This window comes from Grus americana, chromosome 31 (genome assembly GCF_028858705.1).
Source record: "Grus americana isolate bGruAme1 chromosome 31, bGruAme1.mat, whole genome shotgun sequence".
In the NCBI taxonomy this organism is placed as follows: domain Eukaryota; kingdom Metazoa; phylum Chordata; class Aves; order Gruiformes; family Gruidae; genus Grus; species Grus americana.
In genome coordinates, this window is record NC_072882.1 from 395,038 (window position 1) to 410,280 (window position 15,243).

The 15,243-nt window shown below is 73.7% G+C and overlaps 4 protein-coding genes across 9 annotated transcripts; all 4 read left to right on the plus strand.

Annotated features, from left to right (window-relative positions):
• The first annotated feature begins 155 nt into the window (after positions 1 to 155).
• Positions 156 to 4,268, plus strand: LOC129198208 (aquaporin-4-like). The gene is made up of 5 exons (XM_054807361.1): positions 156 to 1,615; positions 2,128 to 2,448; positions 2,519 to 2,671; positions 2,748 to 2,828; positions 3,275 to 4,268. The coding sequence occupies exons 1-5, from the start codon at positions 1,601 to 1,603 to the stop codon at positions 3,482 to 3,484; spliced, it is 780 nt and encodes a 259-aa protein (XP_054663336.1). The 5' UTR covers positions 156 to 1,600; the 3' UTR covers positions 3,485 to 4,268.
• Positions 4,269 to 4,403: 135 nt separating this feature from the next.
• On the plus strand, positions 4,404 to 6,500 carry LOC129198207 (lens fiber major intrinsic protein). The gene is made up of 4 exons (XM_054807360.1): positions 4,404 to 4,910; positions 5,332 to 5,496; positions 5,630 to 5,710; positions 6,073 to 6,500. Exons 1-4 carry the CDS (start codon positions 4,551 to 4,553, stop codon positions 6,295 to 6,297), a joined length of 831 nt encoding a protein of 276 aa, XP_054663335.1. The 5' UTR covers positions 4,404 to 4,550; the 3' UTR covers positions 6,298 to 6,500.
• Positions 6,501 to 6,709: 209 nt separating this feature from the next.
• Positions 6,710 to 13,848, plus strand: TIMELESS (timeless circadian regulator). 6 transcript variants are annotated; one of them, XM_054807317.1, is made up of 30 exons: positions 6,896 to 7,025; positions 7,380 to 7,510; positions 7,584 to 7,737; positions 7,830 to 7,944; positions 8,034 to 8,096; positions 8,209 to 8,310; positions 8,421 to 8,576; positions 8,656 to 8,789; positions 8,874 to 8,961; positions 9,046 to 9,222; positions 9,299 to 9,516; positions 9,612 to 9,715; positions 9,801 to 9,970; positions 10,059 to 10,184; positions 10,257 to 10,408; positions 10,487 to 10,584; positions 10,666 to 10,777; positions 10,859 to 11,060; positions 11,152 to 11,303; positions 11,374 to 11,459; positions 11,544 to 11,667; positions 11,758 to 11,840; positions 11,920 to 12,062; positions 12,156 to 12,330; positions 12,408 to 12,476; positions 12,551 to 12,669; positions 12,748 to 12,892; positions 12,981 to 13,020; positions 13,161 to 13,264; positions 13,477 to 13,848. In XM_054807317.1, exons 2-30 carry the CDS (start codon positions 7,414 to 7,416, stop codon positions 13,593 to 13,595), a joined length of 3,627 nt encoding a protein of 1,208 aa, XP_054663292.1. In that variant the 5' UTR covers positions 6,896 to 7,025; positions 7,380 to 7,413; the 3' UTR covers positions 13,596 to 13,848. The 6 variants fall into 6 exon arrangements, with proteins under 6 accessions (XP_054663296.1, XP_054663292.1, XP_054663293.1 ...); XM_054807318.1 differs by having other exon boundaries at positions 6,966 to 7,025; positions 7,383 to 7,510; XM_054807320.1 differs by having other exon boundaries at positions 6,967 to 7,025; positions 7,383 to 7,510; positions 12,984 to 13,020.
• Positions 13,849 to 13,879: 31 nt separating this feature from the next.
• APOF (apolipoprotein F) lies at positions 13,880 to 15,127 on the plus strand (the record flags this gene model as incomplete). The annotated part of the gene is made up of 2 exons (XM_054807251.1): positions 13,880 to 14,039; positions 14,123 to 15,127. Coding segments are annotated over 2 exons (1,146 nt in total), but the record flags the coding sequence as incomplete, so codon positions are not given.
• Positions 15,128 to 15,243: the final 116 nt, after the last annotated feature.

The window sequence follows — 15,243 nt, forward strand, 5'->3', positions numbered from 1 at the left end:
CCCCCGGTGCTGCCCCTCGCCCCGCCGCAGGGAGGGGACCCCCCCCCACCCGTGTCCCGGCCGGACGTTGCCCCCAGCCGAGGCGTCGCCCCGGTGCCCCGGCCAGGCCGGCTGGGGGGGGACGGGGGGGGGACGACACATACACCGGTGGATCCCCCGGCCCCCCTGCCGGGCCCGCCCGCCATGCCGGAGCCTGCGCCCCGCTGCAGCTCGGCCCACAAACGCCCGGGACCCCGGGGCAGCGCGGAGCGACGGTGCCGTGAGCGGGGGGGCTGCACCCGGGGGGCCGGACACAGGCCCCCCCGCCCCGGGGGTGGCAGTGCCCGCGGACGGGCCGCCCCGCAACGGCCCCAGGGGCCTCAGTACCGCGGGGCCGGTGGCGACCGGAGCCCCCCCAGCCCGTAACGCGCGGCCCCTTTAAGCGCGGATCCTTTAAGGCCGCCAAGCCCCGCCCCCGCCGCCATTACCCCTCGGCGGGGCGGTCGCCCCGCCCCTCCCGCACTATGGGCGCGGCCATTTTGGAGTTCCTGGTCACGTGCCCGCCCCACCCCGCCCGCCTCCACCAGCCTGCCCGTCGGGCGGGGCAGCCATCTTGGCACCGCCTTCCCCCACCGCGTGACTCCGGCTGGCTCCGCCCCGCGGCTGAGGCGGGCAGGGCGCCGCCATCTTGGCGCCTCTTGTCGTTCCCCCCCCTACCACCGCGGTGTCGGGGGGGGGGGGCAGGAACGGGGGAGCCGGGGGGCCTGGGGGGGTTGCAGCACCCCCGGGGCCCTGTCAGGAGAAGGACGGGGGGTCCCGGCCTAGCAGCCCCCAGCCTGGCACGGACCTGGGCCGGGGCGCTGGGCCGGGGCTGGGGGTGCCCCTGGGAGCGTGGGGCAGGGGGAGCCGCTGCGGCCTCACTCAGCCCCCGCCTGCCCCCCAGCAGGCACCGTGGGGCCGTGGGGCCGTGCGTCCCCGCGGTGCCGGCCTGGCCCCTTTGTGGCAGCGCGCGGCGCGGATTGTTCTGGCTCTTTGCAGGGCGTCAGCAGGGCCGGGCGGCCGCGTGCCCCGTGCTGACCAGGCCCTTCGGCACCGGCCCCGCTGACTCACCCCACGTGCGGGCCGGGATGCTGAGCTGGCAGGGCCACGGGGCCGAGGGGCACCCCTGCCGCGGACCTCTCCTGCTGCCCCCCCCACCCCGGCGACTGGCACAGCAGGGACGGCCCCGGCTCTCGGCACTGGGGGGGTGAGCAGGGCTGGCTGCGGGGGTGCCCTCCCCACCGCTGCAGGCACCTTCCCCCCCTGCTCCCCGCAGCCTTTCATCCCTGCCTTTCATCTCTCACCCGGGGATGGAGTGCCGGTCGTCCTGGCAACACCCCAAAGTGTCCCAGCTTGTTGCCATGACACCCAGAGATGCTGTGAGCCGGGACCCCCGCAGCCCCCCAGGGCGCTGCCCCATTCCCCAGCCCCCTCCTGCACCCCGGGGGTGCCTTGTGCCAAGCGTGGGGGGTTCCCTCCCCACACCTGGGGGGTGGCGGTGCTGGGGGGGTGGCCAGGCTGGGGGGGGAGGTGCCCCCGCCCTGGGCATCCTCCGCACTTGCCTCGGCCCCGCAGCTGCGCCATGGCCATCGGGGAGGTAAGGCCCTGCGAGCTGCGCTGCCCCAGCCCCTGCACCCTCGGCCCCCCACTCGCCCCTGGAGCCGTGACCTTGGGGTCCTGGGGTCTCTCCCTGCCAGAGGGGTGGGTGAGCAGCCCCCTAATTCATGGGGACCCCCCAGTCTGTTGTATCAGCACCCAGACCCAGCACCCCAGTCCGTAGCCCCAGCACAGGGGTCCCTGTGTGCCCCCCCCCCCGTGGCCCCCAGCCCTATTGTGGTGCCTGCCCCCACCTCGGTGACAGCCTGTAGCCATGGCACCCATCTCCATTGCCATGGTGCCCCCATTGCCATAGTGCTCCAGTTGCCATGGTGACCCTGTTGTCAAGGCGCCCCATTGCCAAGATGCCTCCATCACCATGGTACCCGGTCACTGAGGCATCCTGTTGCCATGGCACCCCGTCACTGAGGTCCCCCATTGCCACAACACCCCATCACCAAGGCGCTCTGTTGCCATGGCACCCGGTGACACCCAGCCACCCCATGCCCCCAGGAGCTGCGGAGCGGGTGCTTCTGGCGGGGGGTGCTGGCGGAGGCATCGGCGACATTCATCTTCGTGGGGGTGGTACTGGGTGCCTCGGCGGCCCCTGGGCCCGTGGCGCCGGCGCTGGCCGGGGGGCTGGTGGCCGGGGCGCTGGCCTGCACCCTCGGGGCACCCCAGGCCAACCCGGCGCTCACCCTGGCCCTGCTCTGCACCCGCAAGCTGGGTGCCCTGCATGGGGCCGCCGGGCTCCTGGCCCAGTGTGCCGGGGCGGTGCTGGCCTCCACCGCTGCCCGCCTGGCGCTGCCGGACGACGCCAGCCTCGTCACCAGGGTGAGTGGCCCCAGCCCCAGCCCCGGCCCTGTCCCGGTGGCGGGGCGCTGAGGCCAGGCCGTCGTGGCAGGTGAGCGCGGCAGGGACGGCGGGGCAGGCCCTGGCCTGGGAGACCTTCGCCACCTTCCAGCTGGCGCTGGCCGCCTTCGCCGCCGCCGACCGGGCGACCCCCCAGGGCGGATTGGCCCTGGGCAGTGCCGTGGCTGCCGGCGCCCTGGCTGCGGTAAGGACCCCTGCCTGCCCCCACCCCGGGGCTGCCGGCCCCCTCCCCGGCCAGCCCTGACCCCTCTCTCCCGCAGGGGCCGTTCTCAGGAGGCAGCATGAACCCGGTGCGCTCGATGGGACCGGCCATCGTCACTGGCATCTGGGACGACCACTGGGTGAGTTGGTGGCACCCCTGCCCCCCCCCCCGCCCCGGGACCCCAGTGTGGGGATGGGTGCCCCCAGCTGTGGTGTGGGACCCCCCGGTCCCTTCTCCACCCCAGGACAGGGGGCCCTGGCTCTTCCCTTCATTTGGCTGAGTCCCCCGGTGCCCCTGGGGACAGGTCACCCTTGGCTGCATCCCCCGATTGGGTCCTCCTGGTCCCTCCATCACAGGGATGGGTCCCCTCAAGTCCCTATCCTTGAGACAGGCCCCCCCCGGTGCCCCCCATCCCCAACATGTGATCCCCCCCACAGCTCCTCCTGCCCAGGGCAGGTTCCTCCAGTCAGTCCCCGTTGCCGGTGTGGGGTCCCCCCCATCCCCGGGGCAGTGCCCAGCAGCCCCCGTCCCCGCATCCCCCTGTCCCCAGGGCACCCCTGATGCCATGTCCCCCCCCCACCCCAGGTGTACTGGCTGGGGCCGGTGCTGGGCGCGGTGCTGGCCGGGCTCTCCTACGAGTTCGTCTTCGCCCCCGGCGCCTCCCGGGAGAAGCTGGGTGCCTGCCTGTCCTGCCGGGACGTGGCACTGGTGGAGACCACCAGCCCGGCCCCCTCCTCGCCATCTGCCCGCGGCCCCCCGGCCACCCCGGCTGAGCAGGGCCAGGGCACAGCCTGAGCCGCCCTGGCCCCCTGCTCCAACCCAGCCTGCGGCAGGGGGCACCGGGTCCCCCCCCAACCCTCCTTGGGGCATCCAGGGCACAGTGCCCCCCTGGCAGGATGGGGGGGGCTGGGGGGGCCGTGCACTGATGGCTCCAGCCCCCCACGACCGCCCCGGGAGGATTAAAGGTGGCTTTGGGTCGGAGCTGGGTGCAGTGTTGCTGTGAGGGATGGGGGGGGCTCGGTGGCCGCAGGACCCCCATCCTGCACCCTCGGGGCACAGGGGCATCCCGACACCGGGGTCCTCCCCCGTGCCCCCCTCGGGGCCGTGCCCCCCCTGGCTCCCCCAGGCAGGTGCCCCCTCCCAGCGGTCCCGCGGTGAGGGTGGGGGCCGGGACCCCCCGTCCGCCCCGTCCCGTGCCGTGGTGCTGAGCGCAGCAAAGCCCTTTGTCGCGGCCTCTGCAGCCCCGGCAGATTTCGGCGGGCGCCAATGGCCGGGCCTGGCCCTAATCCCCCCGGCTGGGGAATTAGCGCCCGCTAAGCCAGGCTGAATAACCCTCCCGCAGACAACAGGGCTGGGGCGGGGGGAGCCCCCGCGGCCCCCAGCAGGGGTGGTACGGGGGGGGGGGCACCTAGTGTCCCCCCCCCGTGTGGGGCTGGGAGAGGCTGGCTCCCAGCAGGGTCCCCCCCCAAAGTGCCCCCCAAAACATGGGTGGGGTGTGTGTGTCTCAGCACTGCCCCCGGCCCCCAAGCACGGTGGTGTCCCCCAAACCCCACAGAGGGCACCTATGGGTCAGAGCCCCCCCCCCCCGAGGCAAGGAGGCAGCCCTGGGGACGGGGGGGGGGGCGCAACTCTGGGGGGGTCCCCGCTGTCCCGGGGGTGCAGGGCTGCCCCGGGAGGGGGGGGGGGTCCCTCGCCACACGTCATCCGTCCCCTGCCCCGGGCAGCGAAGCGGTTAACGGTGGGGGGGGGTGGCGGTGGTGGGATCCCACCCCCGGGGCCGGCCCGGGGGGGGCTTATAAAGGTGGGCGCCAGCGGCCCCCGGGGAGGGGAGCGGGGCCGTGGAGGGCAGCGGGGCCAGGCCATGCGGGAGCTGCGCTCGTCCTCCTTCTGGAGGGCCGTCCTGGCCGAGTTCCTGGGCAGCCTCCTCTACGCCCTGCTGGGGCTGGGGGCTTCCCTGCGCTGGGCCCCGGGCCCCCCCAGCGTCCTGGGGGCCGCCCTGGCCTTTGGGCTGGCCCAGGCCACCCTGGTGCAGGTGCTGGGCCACGTCAGCGGGGGCCACATCAACCCGGCCATCACCTTGGCCTTCCTGCTGGCCTCGCAGCTCTCCCTGCCCCGAGCCCTGGGCTACCTCCTGGCCCAGCTGCTGGGCGCCCTGGCCGGGGCCGGCGTGCTCTACGGCGTGACGCCGGCCCCCGTCCGCGGCACCCTCGGCCTCAGTGCGGTGAGTGGGGTGGGGGGGTGGGGGAGGTTTGGGGGCGCTTGAGGGGTTGGGGTACCGTGGGGCTGTAATGGAGGATGAGGGGGTTCAGAGATGCTTGGGGGTTTGGGGTGCTGAGGGGGAGCAAGGGGGGGGGGGGGTCAGGAGGTGCTTGAGGCGTTGGGGTGACGTGGGGCAGTAATGGGGGCTGAGGGTCTGGGAGGGGTTTGGGGGTGAGCAGGGGTTTGGGGTACGGTGGGGCTGGGGATGATGGGGGGGTCGGTGGGGAATTGGGACCAGGAGGTGCTTGGGACACGGAGGGGGGACACACACAGAGCCAGGGCAGCGGGGGGGGTTTGGGGTGCCTGGGGAACGAGGGACCAGCTCGTGGGGTGCTGGCTGCCAGCCGGGGGCAGGCGGGGTGCTGAGCCCCCTCCCCACACAGCTGCACCCCGGCGTGGGCCCGGGCCAGGGCACGGTGGTGGAGCTGCTCCTGACCGCCCAGTTCGTCCTCTGCGTCTTGGCCAGCTTCGACGACCGCCACGACGGGCGCCCGGACTCGGCAGCGCTGCCCGTCGGCTTCTCCCTCGCCCTCGGCCACCTCTTCGGGGTAAGGGCGGCCACGGGGACCCCCCCTGCCGTGACCCTGGGGGCTGGCGGGGGGGGGGACCCGGGGCCACGGGGGCAGTCAGCCGGCACCCCACGGCCCCGTCCTCCCCCCCACCGCCCCGTCCTCCCCGCAGATCCACTACACGGGCGCCGGCATGAACCCCGCACGCTCCTTCGCCCCCGCCGTCATCACCCGCAACTTCACCAACCACTGGGTAAGTGGGGCGGGGGGACCCCCCATCCCACCCCAGGCCCTCCCGCTCCCTCCCCGCTTGTCCCGGTCCTGCCCCAGCCGCGGTGTCCCCGCCGAGGGGGGGCGGCCGCCGGAGCCACCCCGGTGACAGCAGCACCCCGGGGTGCCCGGGGCTGCGCAGACGGGGTGCAACGAGCCCCCCCCCCCCCCCCCGCCGTGCTGCCCCCCAACACCTCGGGGGGGACGTGGCCGCCCCTCCCTCACACCCCCCCCACCCCGCGCCGGGAGGTGGGTGCCCCGTGGCCGGGCCCCCAAGGGGTGGGGAGCGGGGGTGCCCCGCCGCCCGGGGGTGCCGGTGCCGGTGCCCACGCCGCCCCCCCGCAGGTGTACTGGGCGGGCCCGCTGCTGGGCGCGGCGCTGGGCGCGGTGCTGTACGAGTTCGCGCTGTGCCCGCGGCCGCGCAGCCTGGCCGAGCGCCTGGCCGCCCTCAAGGGAGAGCCCCCCGCCGCCACCGCTGCCGCCGTCGCCGCCGTCGCCGTCGCCACCGCCGCCGAGCTGCCGCCCGAGCCGCCGGCCGAGCCGCTGGAGCTGAAGACGCAGGGCCTGTAGGCCCGGCCCGGGCTCCCGCGCCCGCCCGCTGCTTTGCTGTGACGGGGCCGCCGCGGTTGCGTGTGGTGCGTGTGTGTGCGGCGCGGCGGGCGGCGGCGGGGCCCCGCTGCCGGGAGCCGGGATCCGGCCTGGCCGGGGCCGATCGTACCGGGCCGGGGCCGCCCCGCCCCGCTGCGGCGGGAGTTCTGTGTTCGGTGAATTAAACCTGCTCTTTTATTTTGGTAACCGCTCGCGGCCGTGGCCGGGACCGGCGGTGGGGGGGGGGGGGGACGGGACACCGGGGGAACCGGGACCGGCGTCGCGCGGGGGCTGACGGGAGGAGCCGCCCGTTCCCGCGCCCGCAGGGGAGGCCCCGCCCCGGGGGAGGGGGCTGCGCGCCAGCCGGCCCCCGCACTTAAAAGGGCAATGCCGTAGCTACGCACTCCCTCACCGCGGGGCGATCCTTGGCGGGGGGTGTCCCCGCGACACTACGGTGGGTTGCAGCGGGGCGGCGCAAGTGCCGTACCCGAGGGGAGGGAGCTGCAGGGTACCGCGCCGCCGGTCCATGCCCGTGGTGGGCGGCGGAAGAGGGGGAGCGTGGGCCCACCGCGTCCGCTCGGTGGGAGTTACCGCTTGAAGCCCGCGGGCGGGGCGGGGCCTCTCCCCGCGGGAACTGGGGCGGTTGTGTAACACCGCCCCCGCGCCGGGCCCCGCGCGCTGCCGCGACGGCGGCGGAGACGGGGCAGGTGGTGAGCGGGGGGCCGGGCCGGGCCGGGCCGGGGGGGAACCGGGGCAGAACCGGGGCGGGATGGGGACCGGGGGGAGCGGGGCGGGATGGGGACCGGGGGAACGGGACCGGCCGACGCTCCGGTATTGGGGGGGGTGGGAAGGCGGCTGGTGCCCCGGGAAGGGGAATCCCCGCTGGTGTCCCGACCCCGGGAACCACGGCATCGGGGCCGGCTGGTGCCCCGGGAAGGGGTGGGGGGCGCCTGAATCTGACCGGTGTCCCGGTACCGGGGGGATCCCAGAACGGGGCGGGGGGGGGGCACCCGGCGGCGGCGGCGGCGGCGGCGGCGGCGGCGGCACTGACGGCCGTCTCGCAGAAGGCTCCCGGTCCCCAGCGCGCCGCAGCGCTGCATGGACTGGTACATGATGAACTGCGAGCTGCTGGCCACCTGCAGTGCCCTGGGCTACCTGGAAGGGGACGTCTACCACCGGGAGCCCGACTGCCTGGGTAGGTGGGGCGGTGGGGGGCAGCGGGGGCTGGGGGCAGCGGGGGCTCACGGGCCCGTGTGTTCCCCCCCCAGAGAGCGTCAAGGACCTGATCCGGTACCTGCGCCATGAGGACGAGACCCGGGATGTCCGGCAGCAGCTGGGGGCGGCTCAGATCCTGCAGAACGATCTCCTGCCCATCCTGGTCCAGTACCCGCAGGAGTCGGTGCTCTTCGATGCCGTCGTCAGGTACCGGGAGGCAGGGTTGGGGCTGGGGGTGGCCCCGCGGGGGCTCCCTGCAGAGCGACGGTCCCACGCACCCCCACCCTGCCCGCTCGCAGGCTGATGGTGAACCTGACGCAGCCGGCTCTGCTCTGCTTCGGCAAAGTGCCGTCGGATGCCACCTCCCGGCACCACTTTCTCCAGGTCCTGTCCTATCTCCAGGCCTACAAAGAGGTGAGTCTGCCCGGGGAGGGGCCCCTGGCATGGCCCCTGGGCGGGGGGCTCTGCCTGTGCCCCCCTCGCTCACGCAGGGGTTTCTGCAGGCTTTTGCCAGTGAGAAAGTTTTTGGGGTGCTCAGCGAGAAGCTCTACGACCTGCTGCAGCTGGTGAGTGCCGACTCCCTGCACGGCTCCCGGGGACTGCGGGGTCCGTCCCTGCCGAGCGGGGCTGGGGTCCCCATGGGTGTCATGGGGAGCCCTCATGGCCCCGTCGCCCCAGGACTGGGAGCAGCGGCAGGAGGAGGACACGCTGCTGATCGAGAGGATCTTGCTGCTGGTGCGCAATGTGCTACATGTCCCCCCCGACCCCACGGAGGAGCAGGTACCGGGACAGGGCCCTTCCCTGGGTACCCAGCAGGTCTGGGGCTGTGGTGGCTCCCTGGGGACCCCCTCGCTCTGCCCACTGAGCCCCTCGCACACCGTCCCCCTCAGGGCGTGGACGGTGATGCCAGCGTGCATGACCGGGTGCTGTGGGCGCTGCACATCAGCGGCATGGATGACCTGCTCAAGTTCCTGGCCAGCGCCCAGGCGGAGCAGCAATGGGCCCTGCATGTCCTGGAGATCATCTCCCTCATGTTCCGTGACCAGGTGAGTTGGGGTGGGGGGCGGTGGGGCCAGGACCCCCATCCCGGGACCCCCCCTGCAGTGCTGATAGCACTGCCCATAGAGCCCGGAGGAGCTGGCGGCGCTGGGGCAGGGGCAGGCGGCTGCCGAGCACGGGGAGGACACGCGGGAGCTGGAGACCCTGCGGCAGCGGGAGCTGGCGGAGAGAAGGGCCCGAGCGCTGCAGCGCCCGTCCAGGTGAGGAGTGGGGGGACCCCCGTGGCAGGGCCGGGACCCCCGTGGCAGGGCCAGCACCGCTCAGCCTGTGTCCCCCTGCCCCAGGCACTCCCGCTTCGGCGGCTCCTACGTCCTGCAGGGCCTGAAGGCGATCGGGGACCGGGACGTCGTCTTTCACAAAGGGCTGCACAACGTGAGCGTGGGGATGGGGATGGGGGGGGCACAGGGACGACACGGGGGCACGAGTCCAGCTGCTCCGTGCTCGTTTTCCCTGCAGCTGAAGAGCTACAGCCACGATCTGGGCAAGGAGATGCGGCGGGTGCCGCGGCGGCGCCAGGCTGCCCCGGAGTCCGAGCCCCCCCGCCGCTCCGCCCGCAACGTCCGGCTCTTCCTGCGCCGCTTCTGCCAGGACTTCCTGGAGGGCTGCTACAACCGCCTGATGCTGCTGGTCAAGGTGAGGGGCCGGGGGGGGTTGCGACCCCCTCTCCAGGCTGCCGGACCCCCACTGAGCCCCCCCCTGCCGCCCCCAGGACCAGCTGGTGCGGGAGAAGGCTCAGCAGCACGACGAGACCTACTACCTGTGGGCCACCGCCTTCTTCATGGCCTTCAACCGCTGCCGGGGCTTCCGCCCCGAGCTGGTGTCGGAGACGGTGGGCGTCCGCGCCTTCCACTTCATCGAGCAGAACCTCACCAACTACTACGAAATGGCGCTGATGGACAAGAAGGAGGCGGCGACCTGGGCACGCAGGTGGGGACTGGGGCACACACCATGCACCCCCCCCCCCGCCCCGGAGCCTGGGACCCCCCTGGTGCGGGACCTGCCCTGACGCTGCCGGTCCCCAGGATGCACCTGGCCCTGAAGGCGTACCAGGAGCTGCTGCGGACGGTGCAGGAGATGGACCGGTCCCCCGAGCAGGCGGTGCGGGACAGCAGCCAGGTCATCAAGAGTGAGTCCGTCTGTCCCACCCGCTGTCCCTGGGGGGGTCTGACCCTAGAGCCCCCCCTGTCTCCAGCTGACCCTCTCCTCCCCAGGCAACATCTTCTACCTGATGGAGTACCGGGAGCTCTTCCTCGCCCTCTTCCGCAAGTTCGACGAGACCAAGCAGCCGCGCAGCTTCTTGCGGGACCTGGTGGAGACGGCCCATCTCTTCCTCCGCATGCTGGAGCGCTTCTGCCGCAGCCGTGCCGGCCTCGTGGTGCAGGTGGGATGCGGCTCCCCTGCCGGGGGGGGTCCCTAGGAGGTCGGGCGGCCCCTGCTGACCCCATCCTCGCCCCCCCCCCCCCCCCCAGAGCAAGCGTGTGTGGAGGAGGAAGAAGCCGCGGGCGCCTGCAGCCCTCGCCCCACCACCACCCAGTGCCGCGGCGCTGGAGGAGCTGTGGGCAGGATTGGCCCCGCAGCTCCAGGCCTGCCTGCAGGTAGGGGGAAGGATCCGGCCCCACGGAGGGCACGGGGTGTCTTGGGCGCAGGGTGACGGTGTCCTGCCCCAGGGTGAGCTGCCCCTCCCCGAGGACGTGGTGCCCTTCGACGCCGCCTCGGAGACGCCGGTGGAGGAGCAGCGTGCCGAGGCTCTGCTGCGGATCCAGGGGTGCCTGCGGGATGCCCAGGCGCCCCAGGCCCTGCAGCTGCTGCGCTCTGCTAGGTACCGGCACCACAGCTCCCATCCCGCACCCACGCAGGGGCACGGGAACACGGTGCCAGCCTGTCCCCCTCTCCCCAGGGACGTCTGGCCCGAAGGGGACGTGTTCGGACCCCCCGACGCGGGGCCGCCCGAGGAGGCCCGGCTGCTGCGGGAGATCCTCTTCGCTCCCCTGCCCCGTGAGTCCCTGGCCGGTGGCACCGGGGGCGGCGCGCTCTGGGCCGGGGTCCTCCAGGCGCTCAACACCATCCCATGCGCAGGGCCCGCGCCCCCCGAGGCCGAGGAAGCAGAGGAAGAGGAGGATGAGGAAGAGGAGGAAGAGACCGTGCAGGTGTCAGAGAAGGAGTTCAATTTCCTCGACTACCTGAAACGGTGAGAGGGGATGGCGGTGGGGGAGGTCCGGGGTGGCACCGCTCGCCGGGGCGGCCCCGCTCACCGGGGCTGCCGGGGCAGGTTCGCCTGCGCCCCCGTGGTCCGGGCGCTCGTGCTGCTGCTGCGGGGGTACGCCCGCAACAGCCCCCGCACCAACCACTGCGCCGCTCGCCTGCTGCACCGCCTGGCCCGCGACCTGCACATGGAGGCTCTGCTCTTCCAGCTCTCCCTCTTCTCCCTCTTCCACCGCCTCCTCAACGACCCCGCCGCCGGTGCGCACCAGGTCAGCCGGGGTCCCCCGAGCCCCCCACGCCCCCGGGGAGGGGTCCTGCCCTGGCGTCTTGCAGCCCCGCTCACCCTCCCTCTGCCCGCAGGAGCTGGTGGCGTTGGCCAAGTTCATCCTGGGCAAGTTCTTTGCGCTGGCGGCCACCAACAAGAAAGCCTTCGTGGAGCTGCTCTTCTGGAAGAGCCCGGCGGCCGTCCGGGAGATGACCGAGGGCTACGGATCCCTGTGCCAGGGAGAGGGGTGAGTGGGGCTGGGGAGGGGGCTGCTGCCCTCCCCTTGCCTCCCCTCACCTCCCCTCCCCTCTGCGCAGGGCTGGCAGGAGCCGGGTCCCCCCCTGGACCCCCCAGGAGGAGCAGGAGCTGCGGGAGCTGTACTGGAAGTACAAGGAGGTGGAAGGTACCGGGGGCTCCCTGGGGCGGGGGGCAGCGGGACCCCCGGGGGCAGCGGGGGCTCCCTCCCTGCAGCCTCCCCCTCCCGCAGGCGAGGACGTCATCGCCGCCATCCTGGCTCATCTCCCGGCACCCGGGCGGACGCGGAGGCAGGTGGTGAAGCAGCTGGTGCGGCTGGGGCTGGCCGGCAGCGCCAAGGACTTCCCACGGGAGAGGTGGGTTGGGGACCCCCCTGGGACCCCCAGGGCGGGCAGGCAGCCGCCTCACTCGGGGGCAGGGACCGATGGCCGTGCCCCATCCCCCAGGAAGGGCACCTGCCTCGTGCTGTGGACGCAGGAGCAGGAGGAGGAGCTGACGCGGCTCTTCGAGGAGTTCCAGGGCTCGGAGGGTGAGCGGGGCTGGGATGGGCTGGGGGGGTGGCCCCCCATAGCCCCCCCACCCTAACACACACACACACCCCCCCCCAGACGTCCTGGGGAACATCATGAAGCACCTGACGGCGCGGCGGTCGCGGGCCCGTGTGGTGGAGAAGCTGCTGGGGCTGGGGCTGGTGTCGGAGCGCAAGGAGCTGTACAAGAAGCGCCGGAGGAAGAGCCGGGGCCCTGGGCTGGTACGGGGGTCTGGGGGGGTCTAGGGGGGGCTCGGGCTGTGCCCGGCATGTGGTGCCCCATCGTGGGCACCCACACACCGCTCGTCCCCGCAGGGTGCGGCAGGCGCCCCGGCACCGCTGGCCCAGGACAGCTCGGCAGAGGACGGCGACAGCTCGGAGGAGGAGGAGGAAGAGGAGGAGGATGATGCGGAGGAAGGCCCCATGGAGGAGCACTGGGTGCCTGAGGAAGGGGCCGGGCAGGGCCTGGCACATCATCTGCATCAGGAAGGTGGGCGAGAGGCTCCAAGCCCCCCAGTCGGGCTTGGCCGTGGGGCCGTACCCTGCCTCACCCTCCCCTGTCCCCAGGCCTGGCCGGGCCCCTGCGGTGGCTGGAGAACTGCCTGAGGAGGACGGCCGGGGACCGCGAGGAGGACGGTGAGCAGACGGGGGAGGCTGGGACCAGGGTGGAGGCCGGGGCTGGGGCCGGGCTGACGGTGCTCTCGACCCAGGCGTGTCCCACCCGGTGCCGCTGGTGCCGCTCTCAGAGGAGAACGAGGATGCCATGGAAGACCGGCGCTTCCGCACCCTGCTACGGCAGCTGGGGCTCCGGCCCCCCGCCAACGAGCAGGTGAGGTCCCCGTCCCCATCCCTGTCCCCGTTCTCTCGCTCCCGGCGCGGCCCTGCAGCGTCTCCCCTCTCCGCCCAGGAATCCTTCTGGCGCATCCCGGCCGCCCTCACCCCGCAGCAGCTCCGCCGCTTGGCCGCCTCCATCGCCCACCACGGCCCCGACCCCCCGGGGTCCTCCCAGGTGCCACCGGAGCCCCCCAGGTGCCCCCAGGACTCGGTTCCAGGTGAGAGGCTGGGCTGGGGGTGCAGGAGGCGGGCTAGGGTCCCCCAGTCGTGGGGCCGGCCGTCAGCCCCTCTTCTTGTGCCCGTCAGCAGAGCTGCCAGCAGCAGGGCTGGGATCGGACTCGGAGAGGTTAGAACGGGCTCCCGTGCACCAGCCCCGCAGCTGGGTGTCCCCCCCCCCACTCCGGGGGGGTTGAGGGGTCCCCTCCCCAACTGGGGTACTCCTGGTGCGGGGCTGAGCGATGCCAACCCCTGTCCTCACCGCTGCAGCGAGGAGCCTGTCCCCGGCCCCAGCCCCGTGCAGCCGGGCACCAAGAGACGTCGAGAGCTCGACAGTGAGGAGGAGGAGGAGGAGGATGACAATGGCAGCTCCGGTGGGTTCAGCCCCTCCCCTCTCTCCTGGGGGGCTGCGGGGGCTCTGGGTGTCACCGGGAGCTGGGCACAGGATGCTGCTGGGTCGCGCCGGACCCGGCCCCTTTGCTGCATCCCTGGTGCTGGGGAGATGGGGGGGGCAGGGGCGTACCCCCCCTCCCTGCACCCCCTGGCCGGGGGCGCTCAGCCCCCTCCCTGCTCTCTCTACCCACAGGCGCAGAGCCGGCCCCCACAGCCCCCCGCTCTGAGGAGGAGGACGAGGACGAGGACCCGCAGCCCCTGGGGAGGCGGAAGCGCGTCCGCCGTGTTGAGGAGGAGGAAGAGGAAGGTTGAGGGGGCCCCCCCTTACCCAGGCCCTGGGTTGTTTTCTGGGTTTTCTGCAGGTTTTAAAGCTGTTTTTAAAGGTGCTGCGAGCGCAGGCGGCAGCTCTCCGCCCTGTCCTTCCCCTGTGTCTGACCCAGTGTCTCCGTTTCCCTGTTTTTACCCCAAACTCCCTCTTTTCCCTCAGCTGTTTTTTTTGTTGTGTTTCTTCCCCTAACACCTTTTAAATCTGTAAAGAGACCAAATAAACCACTGCAGCTCTCGGCCTTGCCTGGTGTGGGGCTGCGGGGTCCCTGGGGCTGCGAGCTGCCCGTTCCCCCCCGGGACCTGCCCTGTCCCTGGGCCGGGGCCAGGCCCTGGGTGTCGCAACACCCGATAGCAGCGGCTATAAAGGGGCCGCAGGGGCGGCAGCCCCAGCGCCAGGACGGGGCAGGGGACGGCAGCGTCGGCAAGCGGGTGAGCCGGGGTGCTGGGGGGGCCGCGGGGAGCTGCGGCCGCAGGGGGCTGACAGGGCTCTGCCCCTTCTTCCGCTTCCACAGGCTGTCCTGGAGCTGCCGCCATGCCCCAGGTTCTGCTCTTCCTCCTGCTCCTTGGCCTGGGGGGCAGCGCCCTCTCTGCCGTCCCCCCCGTGCCGGGTGCCGATGACCAGGCCGCGGTGCGGGTGCTGCTGGGGCAGCTGGCGGAGCGCATCCCGCCGCAGGCCCTGCCGGGGCGCGGGGTCTCGTGCCAGGACCTGCGCCCCGAGGCCCTGCCTGGCTTCGCCCAGCTCCCGCCGCCGCCCCGGGCCCTGGCCCGCGCCGCCCTGGCCCTGGCGCTGAGCGGGGCTGCCTGCGCGGCCCAGGCCGAGGCGGAGGTGCTGGCACTGTCACGGGAGCTGGGTCCCCCCACGGCAGCGGCGCTGCTCCGGGGTCTGGCGGGGCTGCGGGGCGCCCCGGCCCCCGAGGCTCTGTCCTTCCTCCTCCTCAACCTGGTGCAGCCGGGGGGCTCTGCCCCAGCCCAGCCCTGCTTGGCGCCCGCCCGGCTCCGGGGCCCTGCGGCCGGCACCCACCCCACCCCACCTGGGGTGCCGGTCTCAGGGCCCGTGGCCGAGGAGGTCCAGGCGCTCCCGGGGGCCAGGGCTCGTGCCTGGCTGCCTGCGTGCCGCCGCGTCGCCCGGCACCAGTCCCGGCGCCGGCGGGAGGATGAGGATGCCTGCAACCCGCCGGGGGAGCGGGAGGCCCACGGGGTGCTGGAGTGGGTGCCGGGCGTCAGCACCTTCTACAACCTGGGCACCAGCCTCTACTACGCCTTCCAGGGCTGCGAGGCCGTGGCCTCCACGCGGGCCCTGGAGGTCGCCGAGGACCTGGGCTACGCCGGCCTGGCCGCCCTCACCGCCGGCGCCGGTGGCCCGGTGGCCCTGGGGCTGCAGCTGGGGCTGCAGCCGGGGGTGAAGGCAGGGGTGCGGGCACTCATCAGCTACTTCACCTCGGCCGGGGACCCCCAGCCGGCCCCCACCGCCCACAGCGGCCCCGTCCTCATCGTCTGAATAAAGGCCCCACGCGGCAGCTGGCTCCGTGTCCCGGTCCGTGTCCGTGTCCGTGTCCCTGCCCGGGGGGGGGGGGCCGGTGACGGGTCGATGCGGGGCCGCCCTGCCCTGGGGCACGGGGACCTTGGCCCCGCG

Excerpts from the sequence above, each read along its gene's own strand:
- LOC129198208 (XM_054807361.1), top strand. Across the intron at positions 2,672-2,747 it reads CTGCCGGCGCCCTGGCTGCG|GGGCCGTTCTCAGGAGGCAG; the intron begins GTAAGGACCCCT and ends TCTCTCCCGCAG. Across the intron at positions 2,829-3,274 it reads GCATCTGGGACGACCACTGG|GTGTACTGGCTGGGGCCGGT; the intron begins GTGAGTTGGTGG and ends CCCCCACCCCAG.
- LOC129198207 (XM_054807360.1), top strand. The coding sequence starts at position 4,551 with ATGCGGGAGCTGCGCTCGTCCTCCTTCTGGAGGGCCGTCCTGGCCGAG. Across the intron at positions 4,911-5,331 it reads GCACCCTCGGCCTCAGTGCG|CTGCACCCCGGCGTGGGCCC; the intron begins GTGAGTGGGGTG and ends CTCCCCACACAG. Across the intron at positions 5,497-5,629 it reads CCCTCGGCCACCTCTTCGGG|ATCCACTACACGGGCGCCGG; the intron begins GTAAGGGCGGCC and ends TCCTCCCCGCAG.
- TIMELESS (XM_054807317.1), top strand. The coding sequence starts at position 7,414 with ATGGACTGGTACATGATGAACTGCGAGCTGCTGGCCACCTGCAGTGCC. Across the intron at positions 7,511-7,583 it reads CCGGGAGCCCGACTGCCTGG|AGAGCGTCAAGGACCTGATC; the intron begins GTAGGTGGGGCG and ends TTCCCCCCCCAG. Across the intron at positions 10,185-10,256 it reads AGCTCCAGGCCTGCCTGCAG|GGTGAGCTGCCCCTCCCCGA; the intron begins GTAGGGGGAAGG and ends GTCCTGCCCCAG.